Source organism: Mycteria americana, chromosome 18 (genome assembly GCF_035582795.1).
Source record: "Mycteria americana isolate JAX WOST 10 ecotype Jacksonville Zoo and Gardens chromosome 18, USCA_MyAme_1.0, whole genome shotgun sequence".
Lineage (NCBI taxonomy): Eukaryota > Metazoa > Chordata > Aves > Ciconiiformes > Ciconiidae > Mycteria > Mycteria americana.
Window position 1 is genome coordinate 8,299,617 of NC_134382.1, and position 17,028 is coordinate 8,316,644.

General features: G+C 48.3%; 2 protein-coding genes across 7 annotated transcripts in view; one reads left to right on the forward strand and one right to left on the reverse strand.

Moving 5' to 3' along the window:
- ACAP3 (ArfGAP with coiled-coil, ankyrin repeat and PH domains 3) overlaps positions 1–8,543 on the reverse strand; it is a 109,553-nt gene extending 101,010 nt beyond the window's left edge. The window contains exon 1 of the mRNA XM_075520185.1: positions 7,680–8,543. Coding sequence (XP_075376300.1) covers positions 7,680–7,726 — 47 coding nt within the window. The 5' untranslated portion in view covers positions 7,727–8,543. The remainder of the gene's footprint in view (positions 1–7,679) is intronic.
- The window catches only part of PUSL1 (pseudouridine synthase like 1), a 34,948-nt gene continuing 22,616 nt past the window's right edge, over positions 4,697–17,028 (forward strand). For 3 of the 6 annotated variants that reach the window (XM_075520177.1, XM_075520183.1, XM_075520181.1), the window contains exons 1-2: positions 10,670–10,764; positions 11,994–12,051. In XM_075520177.1, coding sequence (XP_075376292.1) covers positions 10,706–10,764; positions 11,994–12,051 — 117 coding nt within the window. In that variant the 5' untranslated portion in view covers positions 10,670–10,705. Of the gene's footprint in view, positions 4,832–7,801; positions 8,086–10,669; positions 10,765–10,895; positions 10,979–11,993; positions 12,052–17,028 lie in introns of those variants that run through there. The other 3 variants (XM_075520178.1, XM_075520179.1, XM_075520180.1) reach the window with 3 other exon arrangements.

The following is a 17,028-nucleotide window of genomic DNA, read 5'->3' on the forward strand; positions in this document are numbered from 1 at the left end:
GCAGAAAATACTATTTAATTGGGGAAAGGGACTTGCAAGAACCCCCCAGCATGGATTTAACTAACTCTGGAGTTGTCACGGAATTTACAAGGCCCTGATCTGTGCATTAGCAGATGAGACAGTGCTTTATTCCTTATCCAGTGATTATAGGTCAAAGCTGAACTGCCCTACTGACAGTGCAAAACGTTGCAAAAGCACGCAGACTAATAGAGGCTATGTCACTGATAACATTGATAACGTGCAACAAGCTCCCATCTCAGGCTGTCTGGCACAGGGGAGGCCAGCCAGGGAAAGCTGCCGGACATGCAGTCCAAGTTCCTCCAGGCAAAGCATTCTCCACCATGCTGTCGCATCCCTTCTCCCTGACCAGACTGGAGAGCAGCCTTGATGATGCCACTGAGACCAAAAAAACCCAGCCTGACTCCAGGAGTCTGCACTGCCTTCCTGTCTCTGGGAGGCATAACGAAATGAAGGTGAACGGATGGCTTCTCTCGCGCAGGCTGGGAGAGGTCCCCAGCGTGCACGGCAGCAGTACCTTGCCCTCCTTTCTAGCCCTCCTCCCCTCGGAACCCACTGCTGGAATGCCGTACTTTCCTACCCAAAGGGATCATCAGAAATGAATGATTAATCAATCGGTGCTAATGGCATCACGTTACTGAAGGTGCTTTGTCATCACAAACATTAATTATTTCACAGGCTCTTGTCTCAGATACACCGTGTGACCCTTCCATCCTGTCCCTCTCCCTAAGCTAAGGAAAATGAAACAGAGGGGCTGTTGAGATGAATAAAAGGGACTTTCCTCAGTCACACGATCGCTGAGTGCCAAAGCAAGCAGTAGCCCTCAGCCCCTGGACTCACCATTCTCCACTTTAGCTAGCAGAGAGCCTGGGTTCCCTTCAGATGAAGGCTCGACACCATTGTTTCCCATCATCTCCACAAAACTGGCTTTGTGGCACCTTTCCAGCCTCCTGAGCTCCAGCAGTGTGAGCGACAACGGACTCTGACTTATCCCTAGAATGCAAAGCTCGCTGGCTTTGCAGTAACACGCATTTCAACAGGAGCCTGTCCAGAGTCCACATGAATGAAACTACACCAAATAATGTTTCATTGAACTCTTATTCTACGTGCTCACTTGGCCATGCTGCAGTCCTTCGAGGACCAGGGTTGGAATCCAGAGACACTGCATGGTGCCAAGACAACGAGCAAAGCATAATTACCAAGACGTGGCACTCTCTGAGGAGGAATGGATGACTCTCCCACAGATAATTTCAATAGCACAGATAAGCTAGCATCAGCATCTCTGAGCCGCACTACCTCTGGGTCTAATTACCCTCTTCCACCATAGGGTTATTGCTCTTTTTTTTTTTTCCTTTTAGCAAGCTTTGTCATCTAACTTCCAACCCTCTTACATTCTTTGTTACAGCCAGAAAACTAGCAACTAGCAAAACCCTGATCTTGGCTTTCTCAGTGGCTTTTGGCCACCCTAATAGGACAAGGCCTATGGTTCCTTGTGGTGTTGCCCTCTGGAAGGCTTTGAGGGAAAGCAGTCCAGACTCACACCCTTACACACCCAGAGTTTTACACTTTGCAAAACTTCTCCTGCAAAATCATTAATGTTGAAGAGTTTTCTCCTTACACATATCTCATGGCAACCAGAAGGAGAGCCAGGGCGAGAGAAAAATGTCCAAAGACTATCACTGACAAAAGAGATGATTTTCATCTCTGTGTAGCCACATACATCCCAGCCAGCAGAAAACAGAGACGAACAGCTACTGAAAATGAAAGCAAGCAACTTCCAACTCAGAAACTGATCTGTTAGACAGCTAGAAACATTTCAAAGTTTGCAGATATTCTTACAGGGTACATACTATTACAAAGCAAGGTTGTTACCGAAATAACACTCCTGTAACGCAAGTCAATCATCAAATTATGAAATATCAAAATTTCCGTTGCCCGTGTGCTACATCATGAAACTTATGAGCTACAGCTCCCATGAGCAGCCTGAGAGATTGTATTTCAGAGTTTAATATCATCCACTGCAAACTCACAGCTTCTAAGTTTGGGCAGTTTTATCTTGGGGAAAAAAAAAATTTAAAACTCCTTTTCTGATTTGGAGAGTTGGGATGGATCAGTAGGGATCAGCTTCAGAACCCTGGCCCTTTGGGATACCCTGCTTACACAGTTCACAATTCAAAGTTACTAAGGAAACTGCTTGCCAAAAATCTGGCATAAAATACCATTTCTGAAGCCAAGCCAGAGATCTCAAGTCAGTTGTCACCCAGTCAGTTCTCTCATACCAGGGGATCTTCCCTGACTACACACTGAATCAGATGTGACTACAAGGTGTGACTACACACCTTCAGATCTGCCCACAGAAATGCAGGCTGAAGGACCACAGCTTTTTCCTAAGTACTTCAGGATTCACATGGTAGTTTTGATGACAGGGAACCTCAGATTAAGGGACTGGTGCTTCCATATACATACTTCTGTGATACCACCTATGGAGGAAAAAAAACCTGTGCCATGCGCGGGTCCTGCTGTGATCTGCTGTGACTGTGATTCACCTGGCACAAGAGCAGCTGAGATGTCATGCAGCCTCGGTGGCAAAGGAGGCCCCTGCAGGTGACGTTGTCACAACTACAGCCTCCGTATGGCACATCAGGAACAAGCTGCCACAAACACACATGTTGGGGGAGAAGCCAACCTGTTAGATTAGGGATGGACCCCAACATAAACCATGCCCCAGTACAAGCCCGGTAAAGGCCAGATTTGGTTCGGTATTACTGACTTGGGGTCACTTTAAAGGGATGCCGAAAAAGGGAGGCTGGAAGTCAGGAGAGGAAATAAGCCTCACTGCGGTCGGAAAGCACCACACTGATGTATAGATATTTAGGGGCTGGATGGACAGGATGGACTGCTGTAACCGGGAGAGCATCTCATGGCTGGTACTGTGAGAGGAAGTCAACTATATGGTGACATCTTTGCTTTGACTTCTCCCTTTACATACTTCAGACTTTAGAAGTGCAATGATAAAGAGCTAAGAAAGAATAAATAGATAAAGATAGGTATTATGATTGATACAGATAATATCATGCTGCTTTTGTGATAATATCTTCTCTCTCGTGCAACTAAACCAGCAAGTGATGGCAATTGTACTCATTAGTCTCTGATTCAAAAAGAAGATCTCTACGTAGGCGTATCTTCATGCAACTGCAATCAGTATCAGGGATCTTGCTTACATAAGAAGCCTTGTGTAACAAAAACCAATTTCAAATCAATGCTTGTGCTCTTTTTGTTAAACTGATTTAGTTAAACAGATGAAGATTCTTTCTTTGGCCATTCTGGGTGTAATTTAAATTTGCTTTTAAGGCACTTAAGCTAATACATTTGGCTTGCCTCAAACTGCATGTCAATGGCGTGCAGTGTCAATTGACACAAATCGCGCAGAAGCCACTGAAGTTTTTTTCTGCAGAGGCCTTCACTAACACCCATTCACACAGCATGGATGCATTAAAACTGGTTATGCTAGCTTTAAACTTGTCTAATTCAATCTGTTATCAGACTTAGCAAGATCAGTTTGACTAAGGGTTTTAATTCTTCCCATTCTGCTTGATACACCCTAGTAAGAGTTAGAAAATATTTTCTAAATGTACTTGTTTTTTCACTTTCTTTTCCTCTGGCAAATGACAATTTTTTTTCTTGCATCTTTCATGGAGCTGGAATTACATGCCTGCATTTTTCTCTGCCTAATGAGAGTCCCAATAACGTGCAGACAGTGCTGCACACTGCTAGAACAAACATCTCTGCCTGTGTCCCTGAGTCACTGCCCGATGTCAGTGCTGCTCCAGGGAGTCCTGTGAGTTTCCAAACTACTGCGTTACAGCCAGCCAAGAGGCTGCAAGGCATGGGGGATGTGAAGACTGGCACCCCTCAGATCTGGGCGCATACATGGTCGGTCTTGTGTAGCCTATGCCTCAATTGCAGGTCTCCCTTTCCTGCTAAGCAGCACAGAGGTCCCTCGGTGGCCTGGGGCTTGGATGTATATGGAGGGATGCTGTTAGCTGTCTGTTGCCTTAGGTCACGGTAGCTGTAAGGGCTCCTCGTGAAAAGATTCCAGCATCTGAGTCATTGTGCTACAGTCAGAGCACAGCACCTCCTGGCTCACCCCACTGACGTGCAGCCCGCTCTGCAGTGGGCAGCCCTGACCTCACAACAAGTCTGATTAATAAGGTTAGTTAATAGCAACAACAACTACAATAGCAATGTTAGTTAAGGAAATAACCACTTATTTGCCTCCCTTGTGGGAATTACCACAGAGGCATTTGGGGTTTTCTGTGACCCACAGAGTGCTACAGCCAGGTCCAACCTCTGCAATTGGTTCCTACTCTTGTCCTCCACTTGTCCTACTGTAGGTTCCTACTACTTGTCCTCCTGATTGTTCCTACAGTGCATTTACACCCAGAATGAGTAACGGTGTCCCTACCCATCCCTTAGTACCAAGCGAGTACCCTGAGCGAGGAGGGAATAAAGGTAGGGGGTAAGCCTTGGGAGCTGGCAGTACGCCCAAGGACTTCCATTTTGCAAGAATAAGCCAAATTTACTCATCTAGCACTGTTGCTTAACAGATCTGCAAGCGTAAGGGCAGTAACGGGTTCTTCTTTGCACCACTCCAGACCACTGGCTTCCGTGACTGACTGGAACAAGTCAGAAACAGTGTTCCTAGATTTCCCAGACTACTGCTAGTAAAACAGAAGGCTCTGCACGTCAGGGAGATGAAAGCCACAATATCTATTGGGGTTGCATTCAAATGTGCTAGAACTGGTCTTTCAAGGTAATTATACTTGTTTACTGGAATTGAATATACAGGTCTCTACAAGATGCCTTACAGAAATAAGGCTTATCTACCAATCTAAAGATCTATACGTATTTAAGTAACAACATTTAAAAAAAAAGTTTTCTTTGTAGCAACTGGTCCCTATAAATTAGGAAGCAACAGTGGATTGAGTGTGTATTGAGTATTGATTTGGAGCGTTCTGACATGTAATTGGATTTGATTGCTAAAGTAGACTAGTTTGGTAGCCTTATTATGGGATACTTAATACAGTGTTTGTTTATGCCTGTGCAATATTTTTTTGGAGGTTTTTTTTCCTCCCTAACAAACAGAAAGCAATTTGATTATCTCGAAGGCTCACTGTTGAAGGGAATAAACCAATTGTAAAACATGGCACAGCCCTTCGCTGGGGAGTGCAAAGGGGCTCCATGCAGCTGTGGGTGCCAGCAAGAAAGGGAGGGTGATTCCTAGCTAAGGGACTCATATGGGAAATCTGGATTAAATTTTTGCCTCTTCCACAGATGTTTCCTATGGCAAGGGACTTTACCTATTGCTGTCTCGGTTTCTGTTGAGAAAGCGGATTATATGCTACGTTCTCTCACCTCATCTTTATCTATATTTTTGCATATAGTTTAGCTTGTATGGTATTTTACTTTTTTTATAGTTGTAAGATTTTAGGGACATGTTAGTAAGCATCTCTGCCATGCACTATGGAGGAAGTCCTGTCCCTTACAGGCATCTAAGGATTCTCTTGTATTACAAACAAATAATCGTAACAGAAGAAATAATTAAAGAGTTAGGAGGAAGGAAAGTATACAAGGAGGATAAAATCCGTACCCTTTGAGAAAGTCTGAAGAATTCTGTTTTGGTTTTGGGGTTTTTTTGCCATAGGCCTGCTAATGTCAGTACTTTCTCACTGTTTGAGGTGTTTGTAGTTTACATATTCTCCTGCTACATATATTTCAGCCCTCCTGAAATATACAGGCTTATTTCTCTAGTCTAATCTCTTGTTCTCCCTGTCACAGGCAGACTGTGTCTGGCCATTTGGGAAATAGTTCATAATTCCATGCTTAAATAACTGGCTTTTGATAAAGGTCCAACACGGTGCTCTGAGAGCTGTTTTGTTTTTATGGATGGAGCAGACAGAGCAGAATGATGTTGCCTGCATACTAAGAAACTTGGCCTGAAGCCCACACACACCAAAGGCAAAATAAATAAATAAACATATCAATCAATCTTGACGTCACCAGGAAAAGGGTCACTGCCATGTGGAACGAGACATCTGGACAGTGAAGTCACTGCTCTGGAAGGATGCCACTGAACAGTTCACATGCTCTGCAGCACAATAGGATAAAATGACAGTCAAAAAAGAAAAAGGGGAGGCGGATAAATTCTAATTGATGCTAAGTGAGCAGAGTTTTAAAGAAGGAGCTTCATACCTTCTGCAGACCTGTCCACGCATCTAGCTTTTTCCTGATGAAAAACTCCCACGATTCCAATGCCAACCAGGCACACAAATAAGACCAGCCTGTCATCTCGCCTGACACTGGCCATTACACTTAGGGAACCAGCTTTGGAACAAGAAAGAGCAGGATCTTGCCACGCAACTAAAATTAAAATGTGTGGAGGAGGACCCTTTCCACAGCCCTACATATTTCCATATGCAGGGATGAAGAAGATGCACTTGCCCAGGTATTGGTGTTACCTGCAGCTGTACACAACCGCACACAGACATACACAAAATGACAATTGTTCAGAGTAGCCACAGCAACAGACACTGCAGCCTTCCGTATGAATCTTGCATTCCAAGAAATTATTTTTAAATGCACTTAAAGGAAAATGCAAACAGCTCTATTTAATAAACAAAAAGGTTTTGTGAAGGAGCAACAAGAATTGTCTGCAGGGAAGGAGAGACCCCTTGATAACTCTTTCCCCTGTACACACCGCCAACCAACTTGCTTCTGCAGGCTATTGTCTGTCTTTCCCTCCGTCCCCATCCAGGCACAGTATTGAAAGCAGCAGGAGATTGTTAGCTATGGAAGCTTGGATCTTCCCTTTATAGCATCAGGACATCCTAGCCCGTCCGGACACCTAGCCAGGATGCTCCTGGCACAATGGAGCATCTGTACCCAGAATGTGGAGGCTCCTCTCCAGCCCTGGGCATTTCTGAAACGGCCTGATTTAAATGCAGCACAGCCAAGACGGAGTCTTTGTTGTCATAGCCCGGATTCCTTCAAGACCGCTAAAAAAATCCACCCTCCGAGAGATGGGAATGTGACTGCATGGAAAATGACCGTATTTCTTAGCACCGGCTCTTCGGGCGGTTTAAATCAGCACTGTCCAGCTGATCCCCACAGGGTGATGCCAGTTTGCCCTCTTACGAACGGGATCCGGCGCTGGCTGCTACAATTAGTCATTTTTCATCTGCAAAGCGTCCGAACCGAGCGGGGCAAGGAGGCGAGGAGGGCAGGATGCAGTGGACGGAGGGCAACGCCTGCAGGCCGGCGGCATCCCCAGCTGCCGGCGGAGAGCGCTGGGCCGGCAGCCCCAGCCCCAGCCCCAGCCCCAGCCGCGGCGGGTGGCGGGGCCGGGGCCGCCGGCGCCGTGGGAAGCGGGGAGCCGGCCCAGCCGAGCCCCGGCCCACCGCTTGAAGGGGCCCGGCGGAGCGCGCAGCCGGCGGGCCCCTGCCCGTCGTTGCCCCCCGCCTCACGGCGGCCCCCCGCCGCCTGACGCGACGAGCGGAGCGGAGCGGAGCGGAGCGTGGCGGCGCCCCGCGCCCCGCTGTCCCACTGCTCCGCCGCAGGGACCGCGCGGCCGGGGGAGGGCGGCGGGTCGCCGCGTCGCTTACCGGAACCGGGGCGAGTCCTTGATGCACTCCTCGAACTCCACCGTCATCCTGCCGGCTCAGCCCGCGGCGCGCTCAGCGGAGGAAGCGCATCGCCCGCCGGCAGCCAAGGACGCGCGGGCGAGCGCCCGCCCCCCGCGCCCGCCGCACACGCGCCCGCCGCCTCAGCGGGGATGAGCGCGCCCGCCGCCGCCTTCCCGCGGCGCGAAGGGCCGGGCTGGGCCGGGCCCAGCGCGGGGCCGCCCGCGGGCTGAGGCGGAGGGCAGGGTCCCCTCCCGGGCCGCCGCCGAGTGGCCGAGCGAGCGAGCGGGCGGCGGCGCCGGGGGTCCGCGCAGGCAGGCTCCGGTAGGCTGGGAAACGCGGTGCCCTTCCCTTCTCCTCGCCTGTGCTTTCTCCTCGCTGTTTTGAGGTGAGGATGGGTTCTCAGAAGGCACGCGTGACACTGAGGCGTGTGTTTCTGGGCTGAGCTGGCTGTGACAGTGGCCACCGCCTCGTACAGCGACTCACGCTAATTGCACGGTTGAGCCATTAGCTGGAGGTGCAGCCGGTCATTTGCGCGTGGGATTGCCACCAGGTTGTGCGCGCTGTAGAAAAAAATCAAACTGTCCAGGATGCACAGGGCGGTTCTATGCCGGCAGTGTCAAAAGGATTGGCATCAATCCTGTTACTACTTAATCTAGTTTTTAATTTTCTGTGCGCGGTGGATTTGCTGCTGCCATCAGCCACGCAGTACATCTGCAGTAACTCCTCCAAAGCCAACGTCATCACCCAAGGAAGGCAGACATCTGGGCTTGTGGGTCCAGCTGAACAGATCACGTTTGCTGCAGGACATAGCAATGTAATGTGGCATGGGTAAATGAGGCTAATTATGATGGGCTTAGTTCTGATCCTCCACCCATTGGGCACCACAGGCAGAAGAACGGCGTAAACCACATCATTCGCTGCAAGTTTTAGATTAATTTAAGGCCGAGAGAAGGGCCTGAAGTGTAAATCTCCACATTTTAAGAAAAGGCATCCTGTATAATATGGACCTAAACTAAAACCAGGAGTCAGGCAAACACTAGGGCCAGGGGCATCTGAATCCATGACAAAATGTCACGATGAGGCCTTACCTCAGCCACGGACAGAACTGTGATGAAACGAGATGAGACGAGATGTTCAATGCCATTTCCGTACACAAACTACGGCGAAGATTCAGCTCTAGGCCAGGCTCCCGCTTCCATCTGAGTTCCCAGACCTGCTTGATTTGTCAGGCACAGTCAAGAGTATCTTTGTGTGAGCAAAAGTCTGACTTCTTTAACACACTTATCGGACACTGGGGGGTTCTGAGGAACGCAGGAAAAGGAATTAGTCCTGCTGATCACCTCAGTCCAGGAGAAGGGGCAAGGTGACCTCTTGTGGCCTCTGTTTTATGGGGTTTCATAAAGGTTAAATGAATACAATTTTTATTTTCTGTGGTTCTTCCAGCGTAGATGAAAGCGTGTGGATGTTTCTGCCTGCGTGTGTATGCACAAGCTCAGGGATTAGAAATTACCGTCCTCTTTAAAGCTGAGATTCATCAGTTTCATTATAACAGAGTCTGGATGCCATTGTGTGATTCAAAGCCGGTTGGATTTTTCCATTCAAAACAGATCTCAGATTTGTATGAGGGGGCCAGGGATTTTTCTGTTGCTCTCCCTGTTTTGCTAATGAGTTGGGCGATTGTTAATACTGATTTTAGGCTATCTATTGTACATACGGATATTGCAGCTCAGTATTTTAGAAAGATGAATAAAGATTTTAAAATACAGAACACAGGCACAAACAACATCTGCAGCCTTTCTTTATTATTGCTGTCTTAGCCTATTTTTGTCCCTGTAGCTGTTATTTACCCTCAGCAAGTGGTAGCCTGCACACATCTTTTCATAGGCAGGCTGAAACAGATGAACGCGGGCTTGCCCGAAATGCCTGTGCTGGTTTTTGCGGAGACTTTGTCATGGCTGTTGGCAGAGTCGGGAGCAGTTTCACGCGGGGCAGGTTCACTGTAGGTTGGGAACATCAGAGCCTTCAACAGTCCCAAACTCACAATGCAGGAGAGGAGAGCGTGGAGGGCCACTTGCCACGCTAAGTGCCATGCTCTGGTCTTCACCCTGTAAGCTTCTAGCCCCATAAACCATTTTTTCTGTAGGAGTTGCATTCCTGCTCTGGCACTTCAAGTCTTTAATTTTTTGACATCTGTCTCAGGGGACAACTGAAGCCCCCAGGACTGTGCTAGGAATAGCCCAAGGGATCAATTCCCATTAGAAACTGAAAAAAACAAACAAGAAGTCCAGCTCAGGGGGTTTCTAATGGCAAATGGCAAGGCAAACGAGGCCACTTGCGAAAAGATGGTTGCCTGCAGTAAAGCGCAGGAGATGAAGAGCAGCCGACAAGATACAGCACAGGCTTCGAGACGCTCGAGTTCCCTCCGGGCAAAAGGAAAACCTCCGAGCCCGGGGTGAGGTCTCACAGGGGCAGGAGAACGCAGGCGCGGAGCCGCGGGACTGCTCTCCCCGGCAGAGAGCCGCCCGGGCCCGGGCCGCAGGCAGCGGCCCAGGAGCCCCACGCAGGGATCCCGCCGCCTGGGCCCAGCTGAACGGCTGCCGTTCGCCTCCCCCGCGGCCCGGGCCGCTGCCGGGCCAGCCCGCCCGCCCCGGGCCCTGAGGCCCTGCCGGCGAGCGGAGCCAGGCCCCGCCACGGCCACCACAGCCAGCGCCGCCACAGCCGCTGCCGCGCCGCCTCAGCGGGCCCCGGCCCTTGGCGGGGCCCACCCAGCGCGGCGGCGGAAGCGGGCGGTGCTGGGCGGGCCGCCGGGGGGAAGGCGGCCGAGGGAAGGGCGGGCGGCGCGGCCCGGCCCTGCGCCGTTCAGAGAGGCGGGAAGGCCGCGGGTCTGCCCCGGGAAGGCCGCGGGTCTGCCCTGGGGCCCCGCCGGCGCCCCCCCCCGCCGCCGGCAGCGCGCTGGGGAGCGAACCTAGGGCCCGAACCTAGAGCCTCCGCCGTAGGCAGCAAAGATGGTTTCTTCCCCAACGCGATACCTAGTGTTCTTTCAGTACTTTGGCACTAAATATAGGTAGGTGCCTCAGCTGCCTCCTCACCCACGTGCGGTGGAAGTCAACCAGCGCCTGTTGCCGCCCGGGGGGGGGGGGGTTAGCCGTGGGTGGTGATGGGCGAGCTGCGAGGAGGCCGTTGGGAAAAGGATGGGTGAGTGCAGTGTTTTCCATGAGGGAGAAATCCCTTGCTGAGTAGGTGAGAGCGGACAGGGAGCTGGACTTGGCTTTCTACTGGTGCATATAAGTGTTAGCAAGGGGATGGTTTGGGTGGGAAGTGCATCAGATGGGCAAAAAGAAAACATCAAAGGACACAGAAGAAGGCAAACTTGTTATCCGAGGCGGGGGGGGGGGGGGGGGGGAATTAGTGTATTTCCTGCAGTGGTGGTGGTTTGTTGGGCGGTGGTAGGTGGTGTGGTCAGTTCTCAGTGGTTCAGATATCTGCACTGCTCGAGAGGTGCAGGTAAAGTGATCTGTGGGCTGCGAGCCCTGCAGGAGGATAGCCGAGGCTGGGTTTCCCCAGGCCTTAAACATCCCACGTGTGTAGCTGTGCTTGTTTGCATTAAAAAAAAAAGTGCGTGGGAGAAGTTGTGCAGCTCCAACTCACAGAATTGTGCCTATCTTCATGAGGATTTTACAGAACAATACCATCACATGCCAAAACCCACAATTCTTTTGCAGTGCACAGTCTGTGTCACTGTGGGTACTAACCTAAATTACTCCGAGTAGTTACAGGTAGGTTGGGTTTAGCCTCAGGACATATCTCTGCACTTCAGCAGCTTTTGTGAATGGCTGTGACTTCTGTAATAGAGAAGGAAGCTCTTCACAAACCATCCTCGTGGTCTTTTAGCCCCTTTATGACATCCACGGCGCCTGCAAGAAAGGGGCCTGCAACTGGCAACCAACTCTAGGCCCTGAAACAGTTTTATCTGCAAACTCTTTTCTAGTGTAATTTGTCTGCCTTATCTTCCCGACACATCAGCCTCCATCTGAAGGGCTAGTCCAGAGAGTAAAACTTGAAGGATGATTTTTATTTCCAGCCTCCTTTCTTGCAAATAACCGCTGCATCTGTTTTCCTGTCCATTCATCAAAGTGTTTGGTCCCTGCAAATTCTGTAAAAGATCCAGGTCACTCAATAGCAAACAGTTTGATGACAGTCCCCCATGAACTTCTGGATGTGTTGGTGGACTCTGTGTCAAGTCCTTGGGTCTTGACATGTATCAATAACTATTGTATTTGTTTTGCTCTGCAGTGGGGTTATGGAGACTTCGAATGATCAGTCAATAGTTGGAGTCCAGAATTATTTGGAGGTAGGTCCTTGCTAATCATATTGTCATTAAAATGAAATGTCTAGGGTCACATTGTTGAGATACAGATACTATCAAGGATAAATATTATTTTTAGATTGACACTCAATAAAAGGCACTTGCACAGTGCTAAACACTATAATATTCAAAACAGTCAAACATTCAAAAAGTGCTTTAGAAATGATGTCAGTATACAGGTGGGCAAAACAGGTCAGGGTGAAGTCAGAGGCATTAAGATCCTGATCCTAAAAAAGATGTGAATCCTTCAGTGGGACTTGAAATTGAAGTATCTGAGTCCAGAACTATGATTCCGAGAGCCCCTGCTCAGGTGTTGGCCCACCTGAAGGTGCTTAAGCATCTCATTAGCACTTGTGGCTTTGTCTCCACTCGTTCTTAGAACTGCCTCAGTTCTGAGCAGGCTTAGCCGCTCTTGCTTCTAGGTCATGTCTAAGTCCTGTATAGATTTAGAAACTAGATGCTGCATCCTCTTGGGAGAGGATGTCTCTGATAGATGTTTTCAGACACAGAACAAAGCACAGCAGGATATCCATTGTTCCAAAGAAAAAAAATTGCTTACTTTCCATTCTTCTGGAGCTCTTCTAATATGCTGGGGGAAAAAAGGTGTGATCCTGTCATCACTGTTGTTCCTGTGCTGCTCCCAGGGATTTCCCAGAATGTAAGAATGGCTTTCAGGACCAAAGCGCTGTTTGGGCTTGGAGTGAGCGTGCAATAGGAGTGCAAAAGACCCGCTGTTACACCAGCGAGTAGAAAGTGGGTCACTTGCATAGGGTAAATGCTCAGTGCACCTGGATGTTTGTGTAACCCAATTGTAATTTAATTACAAGCTGCTGTTGAGTTGCATTTATTTGAGCAGTGCTGGTGAATCCTATGTTCCTGTGCAGGGCAGGAATCAAAAGGAAGCTGTGTTATTTTTCTCTCTTGTCTTAGAAGCATCAGGTAGTTCAAAATGAAGCTTGTGCCCATTTAGAAGAGAAGAGATTGTTGAGGAGGTTGAAACTGATTGCTTTAGGTCAGATCATGCCTTTTTGTTATTCGGTTCCCATTGTCGGTCAGACTGCCTAACCTGAGATGGCACGCTGTAGCAGTTTGAAGGTGGTGTGCCCATCATGCTTGTTTGTGATAGCCTGTGCTCTGCCTGCATTAGCTACAATCCCGGTGTTGTGAAGGAGCAGAGTTGCTGAAGAGCTGGTCTGGGAGCGGACTTACTGTCCCACTCAGCCACTCTGTGACCATGGCCAAGGCATTTCCACACTGTGCCTTGTGAGGGTGATAGTTGTTGTGTGCTCTTGCTAAGCAGACTGCAGAAGGAAAGTGTGATGAATTATGGTTTGAATAAAAGTTCTCAGGGTGTATTTGTATGGCTTCTTGCCTGAGACCGTTGTGGAGAAAGTGTATAAATATTGTGCAGATCTTGAAAGAAGAGCCCCAAAGGACTTTTATCTCATTTATCTAATCCTATGAACCATCCAGTGTCTCAGCCCCAGGCGCCGGACTTTGGGAGAGCCCAGCAGTTGTTTTGCATTATCCGAGTAACTTTGTTTTAATAGGCAAATGGGTAGGATGGGTGATTAAAGGAGAAAAGAAGAAGAAGAAAAAAAGAAAAAGATAAACTTATTTGGTGTTGTCTTTTCACAGTATCAGCACTTTGCAGGCCAGTTCTGGGATATGTGCTTTGCTTTCATGTGGTGGTATTGATGCTGGGCACTGCTGAGCAGGGCTGTGTCTATTAGAACCACATGGGTAGTCTTAAAGCAACTTTAATAGAAAACTTCTGGGGCCTGCAGGAATTTATCTTCCTCCATTTTGTGCAGCCTTGAACTTCACAACTTTCCAAAGCCAGGAAGGCAACTGAAGGGAAGGGCAAAATTAAATCTGTAATGAGATCCTCATTGTAGTCTAAATATGTTCAGACATTTGTTTGCAGTTACAGACAAGCAAATAACCTGTGAGGTATAGACCTTGTGTTTCAACAACTGTGCCATTAAAAGTGTGACGGACTGGTGTGTGAGCGTGTACTGCAGCCCTCTGTGTGATAAGGTAAAATTGCTGAACTGGACCCTTTGTCACCGTAACTTTGTCACCATAAAGTACAGGATCATACAGGACACAGAAGCTTTTGTAGTCCTCAGTACTGCTATGTAACTGAGCCCTGGGACTGTCTGGAGGAAATGGAGACTTGTTTTAGTTCGGGGACAGATGCAGATATTTCAAAGAGCTTTTAAAATATCTTTGAGGGGGGTGAGCTTTGCAGACAACACTTTCTTTCTTTCTTGGAGACAACATATTTGTCTTCAAGCACTTGGAAGCCCAGCTTGCTGGTGATGGGTCCAAACCAAAATTCCAGACCTTGCTTCCCCAGATTGGGAAGTTTGAATCCTGTGACTTGGCTCCCTCCAGTTCCGTGTGGAAACTTGCAAGATGCAGGACTTCGTGCTCGAGTCTCAGTTCTTAAAAATGTCCCTACTGTAAAGGAAGATCCCCTGTGTAGCACCTTTTGCTAAAGTGAGTAGCTGTTGCTTGTGCTAACAGGCACCATATGTGAGGCCTGCTAGGATCTACAGAATTAAGTTCTCTTTCATGTTTGGTTTGAACCATCTCCTGAGTGTGCTGTTTCCCATTGTGCTGGTGAACGCTGCCCAAAACTAATCTTCCCCACACGAAGCTCTGCTTTGGCCAGCAGCCTTGTGCTAAGGCCAGATATTATTCCTCATGAAAGGAAAAGGGGGAGTAGGAGAGGAGAGAAAGAGAACAAACTCTTACTATGCAAGGCAGCTTTGGTACAATCTCCTGTCCCATCCTGTTCCAACACCCCCCCCCCCGCCCCCCCCACCCCCACCCCCCCACCCCCCAAAAAAAAAGGAAGAGAGAAAGGAAAATGGACCCAGAGAACTGTCATTGTCAACCCCTGTTTGGATAATAATTTCAGTGGCATAGGAGATTGCTTTGGAGACCCTTTCTTCTAGCAGAAGCCACTTTCTCAGCTTTTTCTTCCTGGCTTTCACTTCAACTTTTATCTGTTCCACTAAAAATTAGTTAGATTTTTAATTAGTTTCAGTTGACATAGCAGCCATTGAGTCAGTGAGTCTGTGATGTCTTGCAACCAGAAGCTTGCACGTTATTAGAACACGGCAACTTATAAATCGTGCAGCATCTCTGGCAGCACAGTGCAACCCCTTGTGTCTGTGCAACTGATGCTATTGTGCTTGATGAAACCAGCAAGCAATCCAGCTGCTGTGAAAGAGAAATAGATGCTTATTTTTCCAAAACATTCCTAATGCACGGTTTCTCCTGAACACATCCATCCACAATTGATTTCACAGGTTCCTTTTGTGGTTCCCAGATGCTCTGTAGAGGTAGATGGCTGATTATCTTGAGGATTTTTTATTTAGACTTCAGGGAGAGAAGTGGATGAACTTCTGCTTCCCCGCCATAGGTGGTATACGTTAATGCGCCTGTTCTTCATCTCGCCTCTCCAGCGTTTGTACAGAGTGAGAAGCGAACAGAGCTGCGAGTAATAATAGCGATCTGGAATGTGGATCCGTATCGTTCTGGCACACAACAGTGGAAATTTTGGCGTGATTCAGAATACGGAAGTGCTTAGTGAATGCAACCTGCTAGCAGAACAGACCTACTAAATGCACGTAATACTTTGCCCTGCATTGCTGGTATGCAGGGTGTTAGAGGTATAAACGGACACCCTGGGATGCTTGTTGCTGCTCCAGGAATATGCTCCTGGAAAGACTATGGCTCGGGAAGTGAAGACTAAATGACAATGGATAAGATCTGGCTCAATGAAAGGCCTTCAGCAGGTGCCAAGCCAAGATTTCAGTGTTTGTAACACCTGCTAATGAGAAGGATATTTGCATGCTCTGTGGCTTCAAGAAGGGAGCAGAGACCTGTGAACTCTGAGCATGTGGAAGGACAACCCAGCTCCTTTATTCCTGTATCTCTATTGCTTTTTAGCTGGGTGCCCATGGGTAAAGTGCTTAACTTCTGCCTCAGTTTCCCCCATAGGAATCCACAGATGACACTCACCAGGGTAGGGATCTGGATTAATAGTAGTAAAGCCTTCTGAGTTCCTCAGATGAAAGGCCTGCTTGTTTTAGGGGCTTGTTTTTGCTGAAAGGGCGAGAAAAACTGGTTGCTATCCAAGCAATTAGGAAATGTAAATAATGCATCTTTTTAGAAATTCAGTGTGGGTGGTATTAACAGATTAAAGTATACAGGAACCAGAGGAGGAAACCATCAGCTACCTATAGGCTCCAAGAACATCTGGATGGTACAGATATGAGACATTTGCGTAGGTGAAGGGGTCATCTCTGAATTGCCTGCAGAGAAGTTCAGCCATTCAGAAATTCTCTCTTTAAGGAGATTAATGAGGATGGGATATAAATGAAATACTAAAATTGAAACTGGAGGCAGCAGTTGATAGTATATTATCAGCTGCATGCCTGTTAGGCTGGAGGAAGAATCCACAAAGCTTTCAGCTTTCACAAACTGAGATTTGTTGTTGATGTTGGTCACATTCCTCCTTGGATGCCCGGCACATATATCCTTCAGTCATCTCTCCAGAGAGGTGTGCCTGGGAGAAAATTGTGCTGGAGAAGGGCAGCTGTGAAAATACCATTTGCTGAACCTGTCATTCAGTCCTGCACTGGATTTGTTGTGGATTCGTTGGCTGACCTGAGTGGGGGAAACGACAGATTTGCCTTGGAGTCTGCAATCCTCTAACTCCTCTCCAGTCTGCTCTCCAGGGCTCAACTCCCGCTGGCAGAGAAGAGATCCAGTGTTCCTGTTATCCAGCTTTGTTCAGATGCAGTGCTTAAAATGGGATGCAGCGTGGGATCCAAAGGAGTGCTGCATCCAAACTTCTCCAAGCCCATAACAAGGAAGGAGGATGTTTTCCATGTTCTCTCCTGTTCTCTCTCTCCCTCTACCCTCACTCAACTATGTTCCCAC